Source organism: Coregonus clupeaformis, unplaced genomic scaffold, assembly GCF_020615455.1.
Source record: "Coregonus clupeaformis isolate EN_2021a unplaced genomic scaffold, ASM2061545v1 scaf2656, whole genome shotgun sequence".
Taxonomy (NCBI): Eukaryota; Metazoa; Chordata; class Actinopteri; order Salmoniformes; family Salmonidae; genus Coregonus; species Coregonus clupeaformis.
Window position 1 is genome coordinate 3,684 of NW_025536110.1, and position 13,817 is coordinate 17,500.

Below are 13,817 nucleotides of genomic sequence, written 5' to 3' on the forward strand. Positions count from 1 at the left end.
ACAGTGAGTATTGACCTGTCCCCCTCCCACAGTGAGTATTGACCTGTCCCCTCCCAGTGAGTATTGACCTGTCCCCTCCCACAGTGAGTATTGACCTGTCCCCCCTCCCAGTGAGTATTGACCTGTCCCCCTCCCACAGTGAGTATTGACCTGTCCCCCTCCCACAGTGTGTATTGACCTGTCCCCCCCCGTGAGTATTGACCTGTCCCCCTCCCACAGTGAGTATTGACCTGTCCCCCTCCCACAGTGAGTATTGATTGACCTGTCCCCCTCCCACAGTGAGTATTGACCTGTCCCCCTCCCACAGTGAGTATTGATTGACCTGTCCCCCTCCCACAGTGAGTATTGACCTGTCCCCCTCCCACAGTGAGTATTGACCTGTCCCCCTCCCACAGTGAGTATTGACCTGTCCCCCTCCCATAGTGAGTATTGGCCGGTCCCCCTCCCACAGTGAGTATTGACCTGTCCCCCTCCCACAGTGAGTTTTGACCTGTCCCCCTCCCACAGTGAGTATTGACCTGTCCCCCTCCCACAGTGAGTATTGACCTGTCCCCCTCCCACAGTGAGTATTGATTGACCTGTCCCCCTCCCACAGTGAGTATTGACCTGTCCCCCTCCCACAGTGAGTATTGACCTGTCCCCCTCCCACAGTGAGTATTGACCTGTCCCCCTCCCACAGTGAGTATTGACCTGTCCCCCTCCCACAGTGAGTATTGACCTGTCCCCCTCCCACAGTGAGTATTGACCTGTCCCCCTCCCACAGTGAGTATTGACCTGTCCCCCTCCCCACAATGAGTATTGACCTGTCCCCCTCCCACAGTGAGTATTGACCTGTCCCCCTCCCACAGTGAGTATTGACATGTCCCCCTCCCACAGTGAGTATTGACCTGTCCCCCTCCCACAGTGAGTATTGACCTGTCCCCCTCCCAGTGAGTATTGACCTGTCCCCCTCCCACAGTGAGTATTGACCTGTCCCCCCTCCCAGTGAGTATTGACCTGTCCCCCTCCCACAGTGAGTATTGACCTGTCCCCCTCCCACAGTGAGTATTGACCTGTCCCCCTCCCACAGTGAGTATTGACCTGTCCCCCTCCCACAGTGAGTATTGACCTGTCCCCCTCCCACAGTGAGTATTGATTGACCTGTCCCCCTCCCACAGTGAGTATTGATTGACCTGTCCCCCTCCCACAGTGAGTATTGATTGACCTGTCCCCCTCCCACAGTGAGTATTGATTGACCTGTCCCCCCTCCCACAGTGAGTATTGATTGACCTGTCCCCCTCCCACAGTGAGTATTGATTGACCTGTCCCCCTCCCACAGTGAGTATTGACCTGTCCCCCTCCCACAGTGAGTATTGACCTGTCCCCCTCCCACAGTGAGTATTGACCTGTCCCCCTCCCACAGTGAGTATTGACCTGTCCCCCTCCCACAGTGAGTATTGACCTGTCCCCCTCCCACAGTGAGTATTGACCTGCCCCCTCCCACAGTGAGTATTGACCTGTCCCCCTCCCACAGTGAGTATTGACCTGTCCCCCTCCCACAGTGAGTATTGACCTGTCCCCCTCCCACAGTGAGTATTGACCTGTCCCCCTTCCACAGTGAGTATTGATTGACCTGTCCCCCTCCCACAGTGAGTATTGATTGACCTGTCCCCCTCCCACAGTGAGTATTGACCTGTCCCCCTCCCACAGTGAGTATTGACCTGTCCCCCTCCCACAGTGAGTATTGACCTGTCCCCCCTCCCACAGTGAGTATTGACCTGTCCCCCTCCCACAGTGAGTACTGACCTGTCCCCCTCCCACAGTGAGTATTGACCTGTCCCCCTCCCACAGTGAGTATTGACCTGTCCCCCTCCCACAGTGAGTATTGACCTGTCCCCCTCCCACAGTGAGTATTGATTGACCTGTCCCCCTCCCACAGTGAGTATTGACCTGTCCCCCTCCCACAGTGAGTATTGACCTGTCCCCCTCCCACAGTGAGTATTGACCTGTCCCCCTCCCACAGTGAGTATTGACCTGTCCCCCTCCCACAGTGAGTATTGACCTGTCCCCCCTCCCACAGTGAGTATTGACCTGTCCCCCTCCCACAGTGAGTATTGACCTGTCCCCCTCCCACAGTGAGTATTGACCTGTCCCCCCTCCCACAGTGAGTATTGACCTGCCCCCCTCCCACAGTGAGTATTGACCTGTCCCCCTCCCACAGTGAGTATTGACCTGTCCCCCTCCCACAGTGAGTATTGACCTGTCCCCCTCCCACAGTGAGTATTGACCTGCCCCCCTCCCACAGTGAGTATTGGTTATTTAAATACTTGTTTCTTTCCATTTGAGAATTTTCAAATCCACAGCCCAAAACAAGTACTTTTATTTGAGTATTTGAATGGTTATTTGAAAAATCCAAATAGTCTAGCAATAGTATTTTTAAGTTTTTTCAAACACTTATTTCAAATACATGGGAGTGTATTTGAGTCAGAGGCCGTGTCTGAATCTGTCTTACCTACTAAAACTACATACTGTGTACTCATCATACTACATACTATTTAGAAAGTACTGTTTAGTAGAAATGTATGCAGTAAGCAACAAATATCAACATCCTGCTTCCTCAAGTGTTCAGTGAATTCTACTAGATAAAGATCATTCTCTTCCTCAATAGTGTTCAGTGAATTCTACTAGATAAAGACCGTTCTCTTCCTCAATAGTGTTCAGTGAATTCTACTAGATAAAGACCGTTCTCTTCCTCAATAGTGTTCAGTGAATTCTACTAGATAAAGACCATTCTCTTCCTCAATAGTGTTCAGTGAATTCTACTAGATAAAGACCGTTCTCTTCCTCAATAGTGTTCAGTGAATTCTACTAGATAAAGACCATTCTCTTCCTCAATAGTGTTCAGTGAATTCTACTAGATAAAGACCGTTCTCTTCCTCAATAGCGTTCAGTGAATTCTACTAGATAAAGACCATTCTCTTCCTCAATAGTGTTCAGTGAATTCTACTAGATAAAGACCATTCTCTTCCTCAATAGTGTTCAGTGAATTCTACTAGATAAAGACCATTCTCTTCCTCAATAGTGTTCAGTGAATTCTACTAGATGAGAAGCTGAAATGAGGATGACATCCTGGCATTTAAAGTACACTCGATTTTTCGAAATTCGTTCTATTTTCGCATACTCAAACGGCCTACTATTTACGATACCAGTATGGGTATTGGGACACAGCCAGTGTATTTCAGATTAAATATATTCCGAGTGTATTTCAAAATACATTCCAATATTCAACTACTTATTTTTTCAAATAAAAAGGTAATCTGAATACTTATTTTGAAATGAATTGAAAAGTAATTTAAATACCTGAAATATTACTTGAACCCAGGTCTGCACACACACACACACACACACACACACACACACACACACACACACACACACACACACAGAGAGAGACAGACACACACAGAGACACACACACAGAGACAGACACACACACACACACACACACACACAGACACACACACACACACACACACACACACACACACACACACACCCAGTCAGTCTCTTACCAGCAGTGCTAAAGGCAGTGGTATGAAGCCCATTCTCCTGGAGACTGCGTCGCTGTAGTCTGTATAGGCCTGGTAAGCAACACCATTATAATAATAATGACTCCGTCAATAACAACTAATCAACCAATCAACACAATCTATTCATCATCAAGATACATTTTTAAAGCTCACGTTTTTCTGTCTGCTGCTGACGAGGTCGAAGGCCAGGCTGGCTCGGTACTCTCCGTACACCTGATGACATAGTTAGATGTTTCATACAGATTAACTCTAATATATATTGGCACCCCTTGATGACATAGTTAGATGTTTCATACAGATTAACTCTAATATATTGGCACCCTTGATGACATACAGTGCATTCGGAAAGTATTCAGACCCCTTGACTTTTGCAACATTTTGTTACGTTACAGCCTTATTCTAAAATTGATTGTTCCCCCCCTCATCAATCTACACACAATTCCCCATGACGACAAACTGAAATATCACATTTTACATAAGTATTCAGACCCTTTACGCAGTACTTTGTTGAAGCACCTTTGGCAGCGATTACAGCCTTGTGTCTTCTTGGGTATGACGCTACAAGCTTGGCACACCTGTATTTGGGGAGTTTCTCCCATTCTTCTCTGCAGATCCTCTCAAGCGCTGTCAGGTTGGATGTGGAGCATCACTGCATAGCTATTTTCAGGTCTCTCCAGAGATGTTCGATCGGGTTCAAGTCCGGGCTCTGGCTGGGCCACTCAAGGACGTTCAGAGACTTGTCCCGAAGCCACTCCTGTGTTCTCTTGGCTGTATGCTTAGGGTCAATGTCCTGTTGGAAGGTGAACCTTCGCCCCAGTCTGAGGTCCTGAGCGCTCTGGAGCAGGTTTTCATCAAGGATCTCTCTGTCCCTCGATCCTGACTAGTCTCCCAGTCCCTGTCGCTGATAAACATCCCCACAGCATGATGCTGCCACCACCATGCTTCACCGTAGGGATGGTGCCAGGTTTCCTCCAGACGTGATGCTTGGCATACATGCTTGGCATCCCCCCTTACCCCAACCCCCCCCCCCCACAAAAAAAACAAAACAAAAAAACATTGTAAAGTGGTTATCCCACTGGCTATAAGGTGAATGCACCTATTTGTAAGTCGCTCTGGATAAGGGCGTCTGCTAAATGACGTAAATGTAAATGTAAATACAGGCCAAAGAGTTCAATCTTGGTTTCATCAGACCAGAGAATCTTGTTTATCATGGTCTGAGAGTCTTTAGGTGCCTTTTGGCAAACTCCAAGCGTGGTGTCATGTGCCTTTTACTGAGGAGTGGCTTCCGTCTGGCCACTCTACCATAAAGGCCTGATTGCTGGAGTGCTGCAGAGATGGTTGTCCTTCTGGAAGGTTCTCCCATCGCCACAGAGGAACTCTGGAGCTCTGTCAGAGTGACCATCAGGTTCTTGGTCACCTCCCTGATCAAGGCCCTTCTCCCCCGATTGCTCAGTTTGGCCGGGCGGCCAGCTCTAGGAAGAGTCTTGGTGGTTCCAAACGTCTTCCATTTAAGAATGACGGAGGCCGCTGTGTTCTTGGGGACCTTCAATACTGCAGACATTTTTTGGTACCCTTCCCCAGATCTGTGCCTCGACACAATCCTGTCTCGGAGCTCTACGGACAATTCCTTCGACCTCATGGCTTGGTGTTTGCTCTGACATGCACTATCAACTGTGGGACCTTATATAGACAGGTGTGTGCCTTTCCAAATCATGTCCAATCAATTGAATTTACGACAGGTGGTCTCCAATCAAGTTGTAGAAACATCTCAAGGATGATCAATGGAAACAGGATGCACCGGAGCTCAATTTCGAGTCTCATAGCAAAGGGTCTGAATACTTATGTAAATAAGGTATCTGTTTTTATTTTTAATAAATTTGCCTAACATCTATAAAAACCTGTTTTCGCTTTGTCATTATGGGGTATTGTGTGTAGATTGATGAGGAATTTTTTTTATTGAATCAACTTTAGAATAAGGCTGTAACGTAACAAAATGTGGAAAAAGTGAAGGGGTCTGAATACTTTCCGAATGCACAGTAGTTAGATGTGGTATATAGATAAACTCTAATATATTGGCACCCTTGATGACGTCGATGGAGCACAACGTTCTGTTTTAAAAAAAATTGGTTTAATGTCTATTTATACCCTGTAAACACCAGCAAATCAAAACTGGTTGAATGTCTATTTATACCCTGTAAACACCAGCAAATCAAAACTGGTTGAATGGCTATTTATACCCTGTAAACACCAGCAAATCAAAACTGGTTGAATGTCTATCTACACCCTGTAAACACCAGCAAATCAAAACTGGTTGAATGTCTATTTATACCCTGTAAACACCAGCAAATCAAAACTGGTTGAATGTCTATTTATACCCTGTAAACACCAGCAAATCAAAACTGGTTGAATGTCTATTTATACCCTGTAAACACCAGCAAATCAAAACTGGTTGAATGTCTATCTACACCCTGTAAACACCAGCAAATCAAAACTGGTTGAATGTCTATACCCTGTAAACACCAGCAAATCAAAACTGGTTGAATGGCTATTTATACCCTGTAAACACCAGCAAATCAAAACTGGTTGAATGTCTATTTATACCCTGTAAACACCAGCAAATCAAAACTGGTTGAATGTCTATCTACACCCTGTAAACACCAGCAAATCAAATCTGGTTGAATGTCTATTTATACCCTGTAGTTGTAAGCATCTGCAACTTACCTCAGGTGAGATAAATTACACAGGAAATTAGAATCACCTGCCTTCAACCAAATTATTTGGAATAATTCAGTCCAGGTCATTTAATTTTTACTTTGAAGTGAAAAATCTAAAATTTCAGTTAGGAAACCAAACTTTTTTTCAATTTCAACTTATTTTAGAAGGAATAGTGAATCATGCAAAAGGTGCCAATATATTTGACCTCATCTGTAGAGTGACACTCAACAACATTGTATCTGGACAGTAAAGCTGCATTTCTTTCAGCTGGGCTCTTTACTCCACCATTTTGGATGTATCTGGACAGTAAAGCTGCATTTCTTTCAGCTGGGCTCTTTACTCCACCATTTTGGATGTATCTGGACAGTAAAGCTGCATTTCTTTCAGCTGGGCTCTTTCCTCCACCATTTTGGATGTATCTGTACAGTAAAGCTGCATTTCTTTCAGCTGGGATCTTTCCTCCACCATTTTGGATGTATCTGGACAGTAAAGCTGCATTTCTTTCAGCTGGGCTCTTTACTCCACCATTTTGGATGTATCTGGACAGTAAAGCTGCATTTCTTTCAGCTGGGCTCTTTACTCCACCATTTTGGATGTATCTGGACAGTAAAGCTGCATTTCTTTCAGCTGGGCTCTTTACTCCACCATTTTGGATGTATCTGGACAGTAAAGCTGCATTTCTTTCAGCTGGGATCTTTCCTCCACCATTTTGGATGTATCTGGACAGTAAAGCTGCATTTCTTTCAGCTGGGCTCTTTACTCCACCATTTTGGATGTATCTGGACAGTAAAGCTGCATTTCTTTCAGCTGGGCTCTTTACTCCACCATTTTGGATGTATCTGGACAGTAAAGCTGCATTTCTTTCAGCTGGGCTCTTTACTCCACCATTTTGGATGTATCTGGACAGTAAAGCTGCATTTCTTTCAGCTGGGCTCTTTACTCCACCATTTTGGATTTGAGATCAAATGTTTCATATCAGGAGACAGCACAGAATATCAGCTTTATTTCAGGCTGTTTTCCTACATACCCCAAGAGACACACACAAACACACACCCTCTCTTACGTCTGCAGTGATGTCGTTAAACTTGGTGATGAAGGCGTGCTTGACGACATCCACGGTAACCTCAGATGCTATCACCATGACGACGTCAGGAAACAGCACCCACAGGTGATCTGTCATTAAAAATCAATAATATTAACCGATCAGTATGTTATCAATACATCACTAATCAATAATGAAATCAGTACATTAACAATACAACACTAATCAATCATATTAACCGATCAGCATGTTATCAATACATCACTAATCAATAATGAAATCAGTACATTAACAATACAACACTAATCAATCATATTAACCGATCAGTACGTTATCAATACATCACTAATCAATAATGAAATCAGTACATCAACAATACAACACTAATCAATCATAATAACCGATCAGGAAATTATCAATACTATATTAATACAGCACTAATCAATAACATAACTGATCGATACATTATCAATACAGACACCCAGCTGATACGGGTCCATAATGCTGCATAATCTGCTTGTAAAACCGTCTCCAAAGTGCACAAAATGGTCTAGGATTCTCCTCTATTCAACACTGGCCATGTAATTATGATATATTACAATAGCCTAATTGACAAGTAACTCCTATGCTGAATATTTTAGCATTCGAAATAGATCAACATCTTAGTTAGCTACCTCGCCCACCTTAGCCATTTGATCTCTGGTTCATTGAATGAGGAAATTATTTTAGAAAGTATTTGGTTGTAATTGTAATGTTGCAGGATGGCCAACCATCCTCCAGGAGAGTCCAGGAGCGATATTGGGTGTGCAGGATGGCCAACCATCCTCCAGGAGAGTCCAGGAGCGATACTGGGTGTGCAGGATGGCCAACCGTCCTCCAGGAGAGTCCAGGAGTGATACTGGGTGTGCAGGATGGCCAACCATCCTCCAGGAGAGTCCAGGAGCGATACTGGATGTGCAGGATGGCCAACCGTCCTCCAAGAGAGTCCAGGAGTGATACTGGGTGTGCAGGATGGCCAACCATCCTCCAGGAGAGTCCAGGAGCGATACTGGGTGTGCAGGATGGCCAACCCTCCTCCAGGAGAGTCCAGGAGTGATACTGGGTGTGCAGGATGGCCAACCATCCTCCAGGAGAGTCCAGGAGCGATACTGGGTGTGCAGGATGGCCAACCGTCCTCCAGGAGAGTCCAGGAGTGATACTGGGTGTGCAGGATGGCCAACCATCCTCCAGGAGAGTCCAGGAGCGATACTGGATGTGCAGGATGGCCAACCGTCCTCCAGGAGAGTCCAGGAGTGATACTGGGTGTGCAGGATGGCCAACCATCCTCCAGGAGAGTCCAGGAGCGATACTGGGTGTGCAGGATGGCCAACCCTCCTCCAGGAGAGTCCAGGAGTGATACTGGGTGTGCAGGATGGCCAACCATCCTCCAGGAGAGTCCAGGAGCGATACTGGGTGTGCAGGATGGCCAACCATCCTCCAGGAGAGTCCAGGAGTGATACTGGGTGTGCAGGATGGCCAACCATCCTCCAGGAGAGTCCAGGAGTGATACTGGGTGTGCAGGATGGCCAACCATCCTCCAGGAGAGTCCAGGAGCGATACTGGGTGTGCAGGATGGCCAACCCTCCTCCAGGAGAGATCCTGGATGTGCAGGATGGCCAACCGTCCTCCAGGAGAGATACTGGGTGTGCAGGATGGCCAACCATCCTCCAGGAGAGATAATGGGTGTGCAGGATGGCCAACCATCCTCCAGGAGAGTCCAGGAGCGATACTGGGTGTGCAGGATGGCCAACCCTCCTCCAGGACAGTCCAGGAGAGATACTAGGAGCAGGATGGCCAAGCCTCCTCCAGGAGAGATACTGGGTGCAGGATGGCCAACCATCCTCCAGGAGATACTGGGTGCAGGATGGCCAACCCTCCTCCAGGAGAGTCCAGGAGAGATACTAGGAGCAGGATGGCCAACCATCCTCCATGAGAGATACTAGGTGTGCAGGCTTTTGCTCCAGCCCTGCTCTAACACAGCACATTGTAAAAAAATAAAAATAAGCTTTCAACAGGACCTTGTTAAGCGGACTCTGGTGTGTTTGAGCAGGGCTCAAACAGACAGACAGGCAGACAGACAGGCAGACAGGCAGACAGACAGGCAGACAGGCAGACAGACAGGCAGACAGGCAGACAGACAGGCAGACAGACAGACAGACAGACAGACAGACAGACAGTAGTTACCAGGGTTCCAGGAGAACTGCTCCATGTTTCGTAGACAGACAATGAGTAACAGAACATAGTTAGTGAACCGCTCCTTTATATCTGTGGAGAGAGAGAGAGGGGGAGGAGGGGAGAAAGAGGAGGGGAGAGAGAGAGGAGGGGAGAGAGAGAGAGGGGGAGGAGGGGAGAGAGAGAGAGAGAGAGAGAGAGGAGAGGAGGGGAGAGAGAGAGAGAGAGAGAGAGAGAGGAGAAGAGCAGGATTACTGTTATATTTACCTCAATAACAATCCAGATGGAATAAAAATGTTTTAATGGCAGAATATGACCACCAGGGGTTAGAGAGGTCAGGGGTTAGAGAGGCCAGGGGTTAGAGGGATTAGAGAGGCCAGGGGTTAGAGAGGCCAAGGTTAGAGAGGCCAGGGGTTAGAGAGGCCAGGGGTTAGAGAGGCCAGGGGTTAGAGGGATTAGAGAGGCCAGGGGTTAGAGAGGCCAAGGTTAGAGAGGCCAGGGGTTAGAGAGGCCAGGGGTTAGAGAGGCCAGGGGTTAGAGAGGCCAGGGGTTAGAGAGGCCAGGGGTTAGAGAGGCCAGGGGTTAGAGAGGTCAGGGGTTAGAGAGGCCAGGGGTTAGAGAGGTCAGGGGTTAGAGGGATTAGAGAGGCCAGGGGTTAGAGAGGCCAAGGTTAGAGAGGCCAGGGGTTAGAGAGGCCAGGGGTTAGAGAGGCCAGGGGTTAGAGAGGCCAGGGGTTAGAGAGGCCAGGGGTTAGAGAGGCCAGGGGTTAGAGAGGCCAGGGGGTTAGAGAGGCCAGGGGTTAGAGAGGCCAGGGGTTAGAGAGGCCAGGGGTTAGAGAGGCCAGGGGTTAGAGAGGCCAGAGGTTAGAGAGGCCAGGGGTTAGAGAGGCCAGAGGTTAGAGAGGCCAGGAGTTAGAGAGGCCAGGGGTTAGAGAGGCCAGGGGTTAGAGAGGCCAGGGGTTAGAGAGGCCAGGGGTTAGAGAGGCCAGAGGTTAGAGAGGCCAGGGGTTAGAGAGGCCAGGGGTTAGAGGGGTTAGAGAGGCCAGGGGTTAGAGAGGCCAGGGGTTAGAGAGGCCAGGGGTTAGAGAGGTTAGAGAGGCCAGGGGTTAGAGAGGCCAGGGGTTAGAGAGGCCAGGGGTTAGAGAGGCCAGGGGTTAGAGAGGCCAGGGGTTAGAGAGGCCAGGGGTTAGAGAGGCCAGGGGTTAGAGAGGCCAGGGGGTAAAGAGGCCAGGGGTTAGAGAGGTTAGAGAGGCCAGGGGTTAGAGAGGCCAGGGGTTAGAGAGGCCAGGGGTTAGAGAGGCCAGGGGTTAGAGAGGTTAGAGAGGCCAGGGGTTAGAGAGGCCAGGGGTTAGAGAGGCCAGGGGTTAGAGAGGCCAGGGGTTAGAGAGGCCAGGGGTTAGAGAGGCCAGGGGTTAGAGAGGCCAGGGGTTAGAGAGGTTAGAGAGGCCAGGGGTTAGAGAGGTCAGGGGTTAGAGAGGCCAGGGGTTAGAGAGGCCAGGGGTTAGAGAGGCCAGGGGTTAGAGAGGTTAGAGAGGCCAGGGGTTAGAGAGGACAGGGGTTAGAGAGGCCAGGGGTTAGAGAGGCCAGGGGTTAGAGAGGTTAGAGAGGCCAGGGGTTAGAGAGGCCAGGGTTTAGAGAGGCCAGGGGTTAGAGAGGTTAGAGAGGCCAGGGGTTAGAGAGGTTAGAGAGGCCAGGGGTTAGAGAGGACAGGGGTTAGAGAGGACAGGGGTTAGAGAGGTTAGAGAGGCCAGGGGTTAGAGAGGCCAGGGGTTAGAGAGGTTAGAGAGGCCAGGGGTTAGAGAGGCCAGGGGTTAGAGAGGTTAGAGAGGCCAGGGGTTAGAGAGGCCAGGGGTTAGAGAGGCCAGGGGTTAGAGAGGCCAGGGGTTAGAGAGGCCAGGGGTTAGAGAGGTCAGGGGTTAGAGGGGTTAGAGAGGCCAGGGGCTAGAGAGGCCAGGGGTTAGAGAGGCCAGGGGTTAGAGAGGTTAGAGAGGCCAGGGGTTAGAGAGGTCAGGGGTTAGAGAGGCCAGGGGTTAGAGAGGCCAGGGGTTAGAGAGGCCAGGGGTTAGAGAGGTTAGAGAGGCCAGGGGTTAGAGAGGACAGGGGTTAGAGAGGCCAGGGGTTAGAGAGGCCAGGGGTTAGAGAGGTTAGAGAGGCCAGGGGTTAGAGAGGACAGGGGTTAGAGAGGCCAGGGGTTAGAGAGGCCAGGGGTTAGAGAGGCCAGGGGTTAGAGAGGCCAGGGGTTAGAGAGGCCAGGGGTTAGAGAGGTTAGAGAGGCCAGGAGTTAGAGAGGTTAGAGAGGCCAGGGGTTAGAGAGGTTAGAGAGGCCAGGGGTTAGAGAGGCCAGGGGTTAGAGAGGTTAGAGAGGCCAGGGGTTAGAGAGGCCAGGGGTTAGAGAGGTTAGAGAGGCCAGGGGTTAGAGAGGCCAGGGGTTAGAGAGGCCAGGGGTTAGAGAGGCCAGGGGTTAGAGAGGCCAGGGGTTAGAGAGGTCAGGGGTTAGAGGGGTTAGAGAGGCCAGGGGTTAGAGAGGCCAGGGGTTAGAGAGGTTAGAGAGGCCAGGGGTTAGAGAGGCCAGGGGTTAGAGAGGCCAGGGGTTAGAGAGGCCAGGGGTTAGAGAGGCCAGGGGTTAGAGGGGTTAGAGAGGCCAGGGGTTAGAGAGGTTAGAGAGGCCAGGGGTTAGAGAGGCCAGGGGTTAGAGAGGCCAGGGGTTAGAGAGGTTAGAGAGGCCAGGGGTTAGAGAGGCCAGGGGTTAGAGAGGTTAGAGAGGCCAGGGGTTAGAGAGGCCAGGGGTTAGAGAGGCCAGGGGTTAGAGAGGCCAGGGATTAGAGAGGCCAGGGGTTAGAGAGGCCAGGGGTTAGAGAGGCCAGGGGTTAGAGAGGCCAGGGGTTAGAGAGGTTAGAGAGGCCAGGGGTTAGAGAGGCCAGGGGTTAGAGAGGCCAGGGGTTAGAGAGGACAGGGGTTAGAGAGGCCAGGGGTTAGAGAGGACAGGGGTTAGAGAGGCCAGGGGTTAAAGAGGTTAGAGAGGCCAGGGGTTAGAGAGGCCAGGGGTTAGAGAGGACAGGGGTTAGAGAGGCCAGGGGTTAGAGAGGCCAGGGGTTAGAGAGGCCAGGGGTTAGAGAGGCCAGGGGTTAGAGAGGCCAGGGGGTTAGAGAGGCCAGGGGTTAGAGAGGCCAGGGGTTAGAGAGGTTAGAGAGGCCAGGGGTTAGAGAGGCCAGGGGTTAGAGAGGCCAGGGGTTAGAGAGGTCAGGGGTTAGAGAGGCCAGGGGTTAGAGAGGCCAGGGGTTAGAGAGGACAGGGGTTAGAGAGGCCAGGGGTTAGAGAGGTTAGAGAGGCCAGGGGTTAGAGAGGCCAGGGGTTAGAGAGGCCAGGGGTTAGAGAGGCCAGGGGTTAGAGAGGCCAGGGGTTAGAGAGGCCAGGGGTTAGAGAGGCCAGGGGTTAGAGAGGCCAGGGGTTAGAGAGGCCAGGGGTTAGAGAGGCCAGGGGTTAGAGAGGCCAGGGGTTAGAGAGGCCAGAGGTTAGAGAGGCCAGGGGTTAGAGAGGCCAGGGGTTAGAGAGGCCAGGGGTTAGAGAGGCCAGGGGTTAGAGAGGTTAGAGAGGCCAGGGGTTAGAGAGGCCAGGGGTTAGAGAGGCCAGGGGTTAGAGAGGCCAGGGGTTAGAGAGGCCAGGGGTTAGAGAGGCCAGGGGTTAGAGAGGCCAGGGGTTAGAGAGGCCAGGGGTTAGAGAGGCCAGAGGTTAGAGGGGTTAGAGAGGCCAGGGGTTAGAGAGGCCAGGTGTTAGAGAGGCCAGGGGTTAGAGAGGCCAGGGGTTAGAGAGGTTAGAGAGGCCAGGGGTTAGAGAGGCCAGGGGTTAGAGAGGCCAGGGGTTAGAGAGGCCAGGGGTTAGAGAGGCCAGGGGTTAGAGAGGCCAGAGGTTAGAGAGGACAGGGGTTAGAGAGGCCAGGGGTTAGAGAGGCCAGGGGTTAGAGAGGCCAGAGGTTAGAGAGGACAGGGGTTAGAGAGGCCAGGGGTTAGAGAGGCCAGGGGTTAGAGAGGCCAGGGGTTAGAGAGGTCAGGGGTTAGAGAGGCCAGGGGTTAGAGAGGTCAGGGGTTAGAGAGGCCAGGGGTTAGAGAGGCCAGGGGTTAGAGAGGTTAGAGAGGCCAGGGGTTAGAGAGGCCAGGGGTTAGAGAGGCCAGGGGTTAGAGAGGCCAGGGGTTAGAGAGGCCAGGGGGTAGAGAGGCCAGGGGTTAGAGAGGTTAGAGAGGCCAGGGGTTAGAGAGGCCAGGGGTTAGAGAGGCCAGGGGTTAG

General features: G+C 50.5%; 1 protein-coding gene across 1 annotated transcript in view; it reads right to left on the minus strand.

Annotated features, from left to right (window-relative positions):
• Positions 1-3,551: 3,551 nt before the first annotated feature.
• The window catches only part of LOC121562768 (transmembrane anterior posterior transformation protein 1 homolog), a gene marked incomplete at its 3' end in the record, with an annotated part of 42,693 nt that continues 32,427 nt past the window's right edge, over positions 3,552-13,817 (minus strand). Inside the window, 4 exon segments of the mRNA XM_045219712.1 lie at positions 3,552-3,620; positions 3,723-3,782; positions 7,348-7,457; positions 9,550-9,630. Of these exon segments, the coding sequence (XP_045075647.1) occupies positions 3,552-3,620; positions 3,723-3,782; positions 7,348-7,457; positions 9,550-9,630 (320 nt within the window).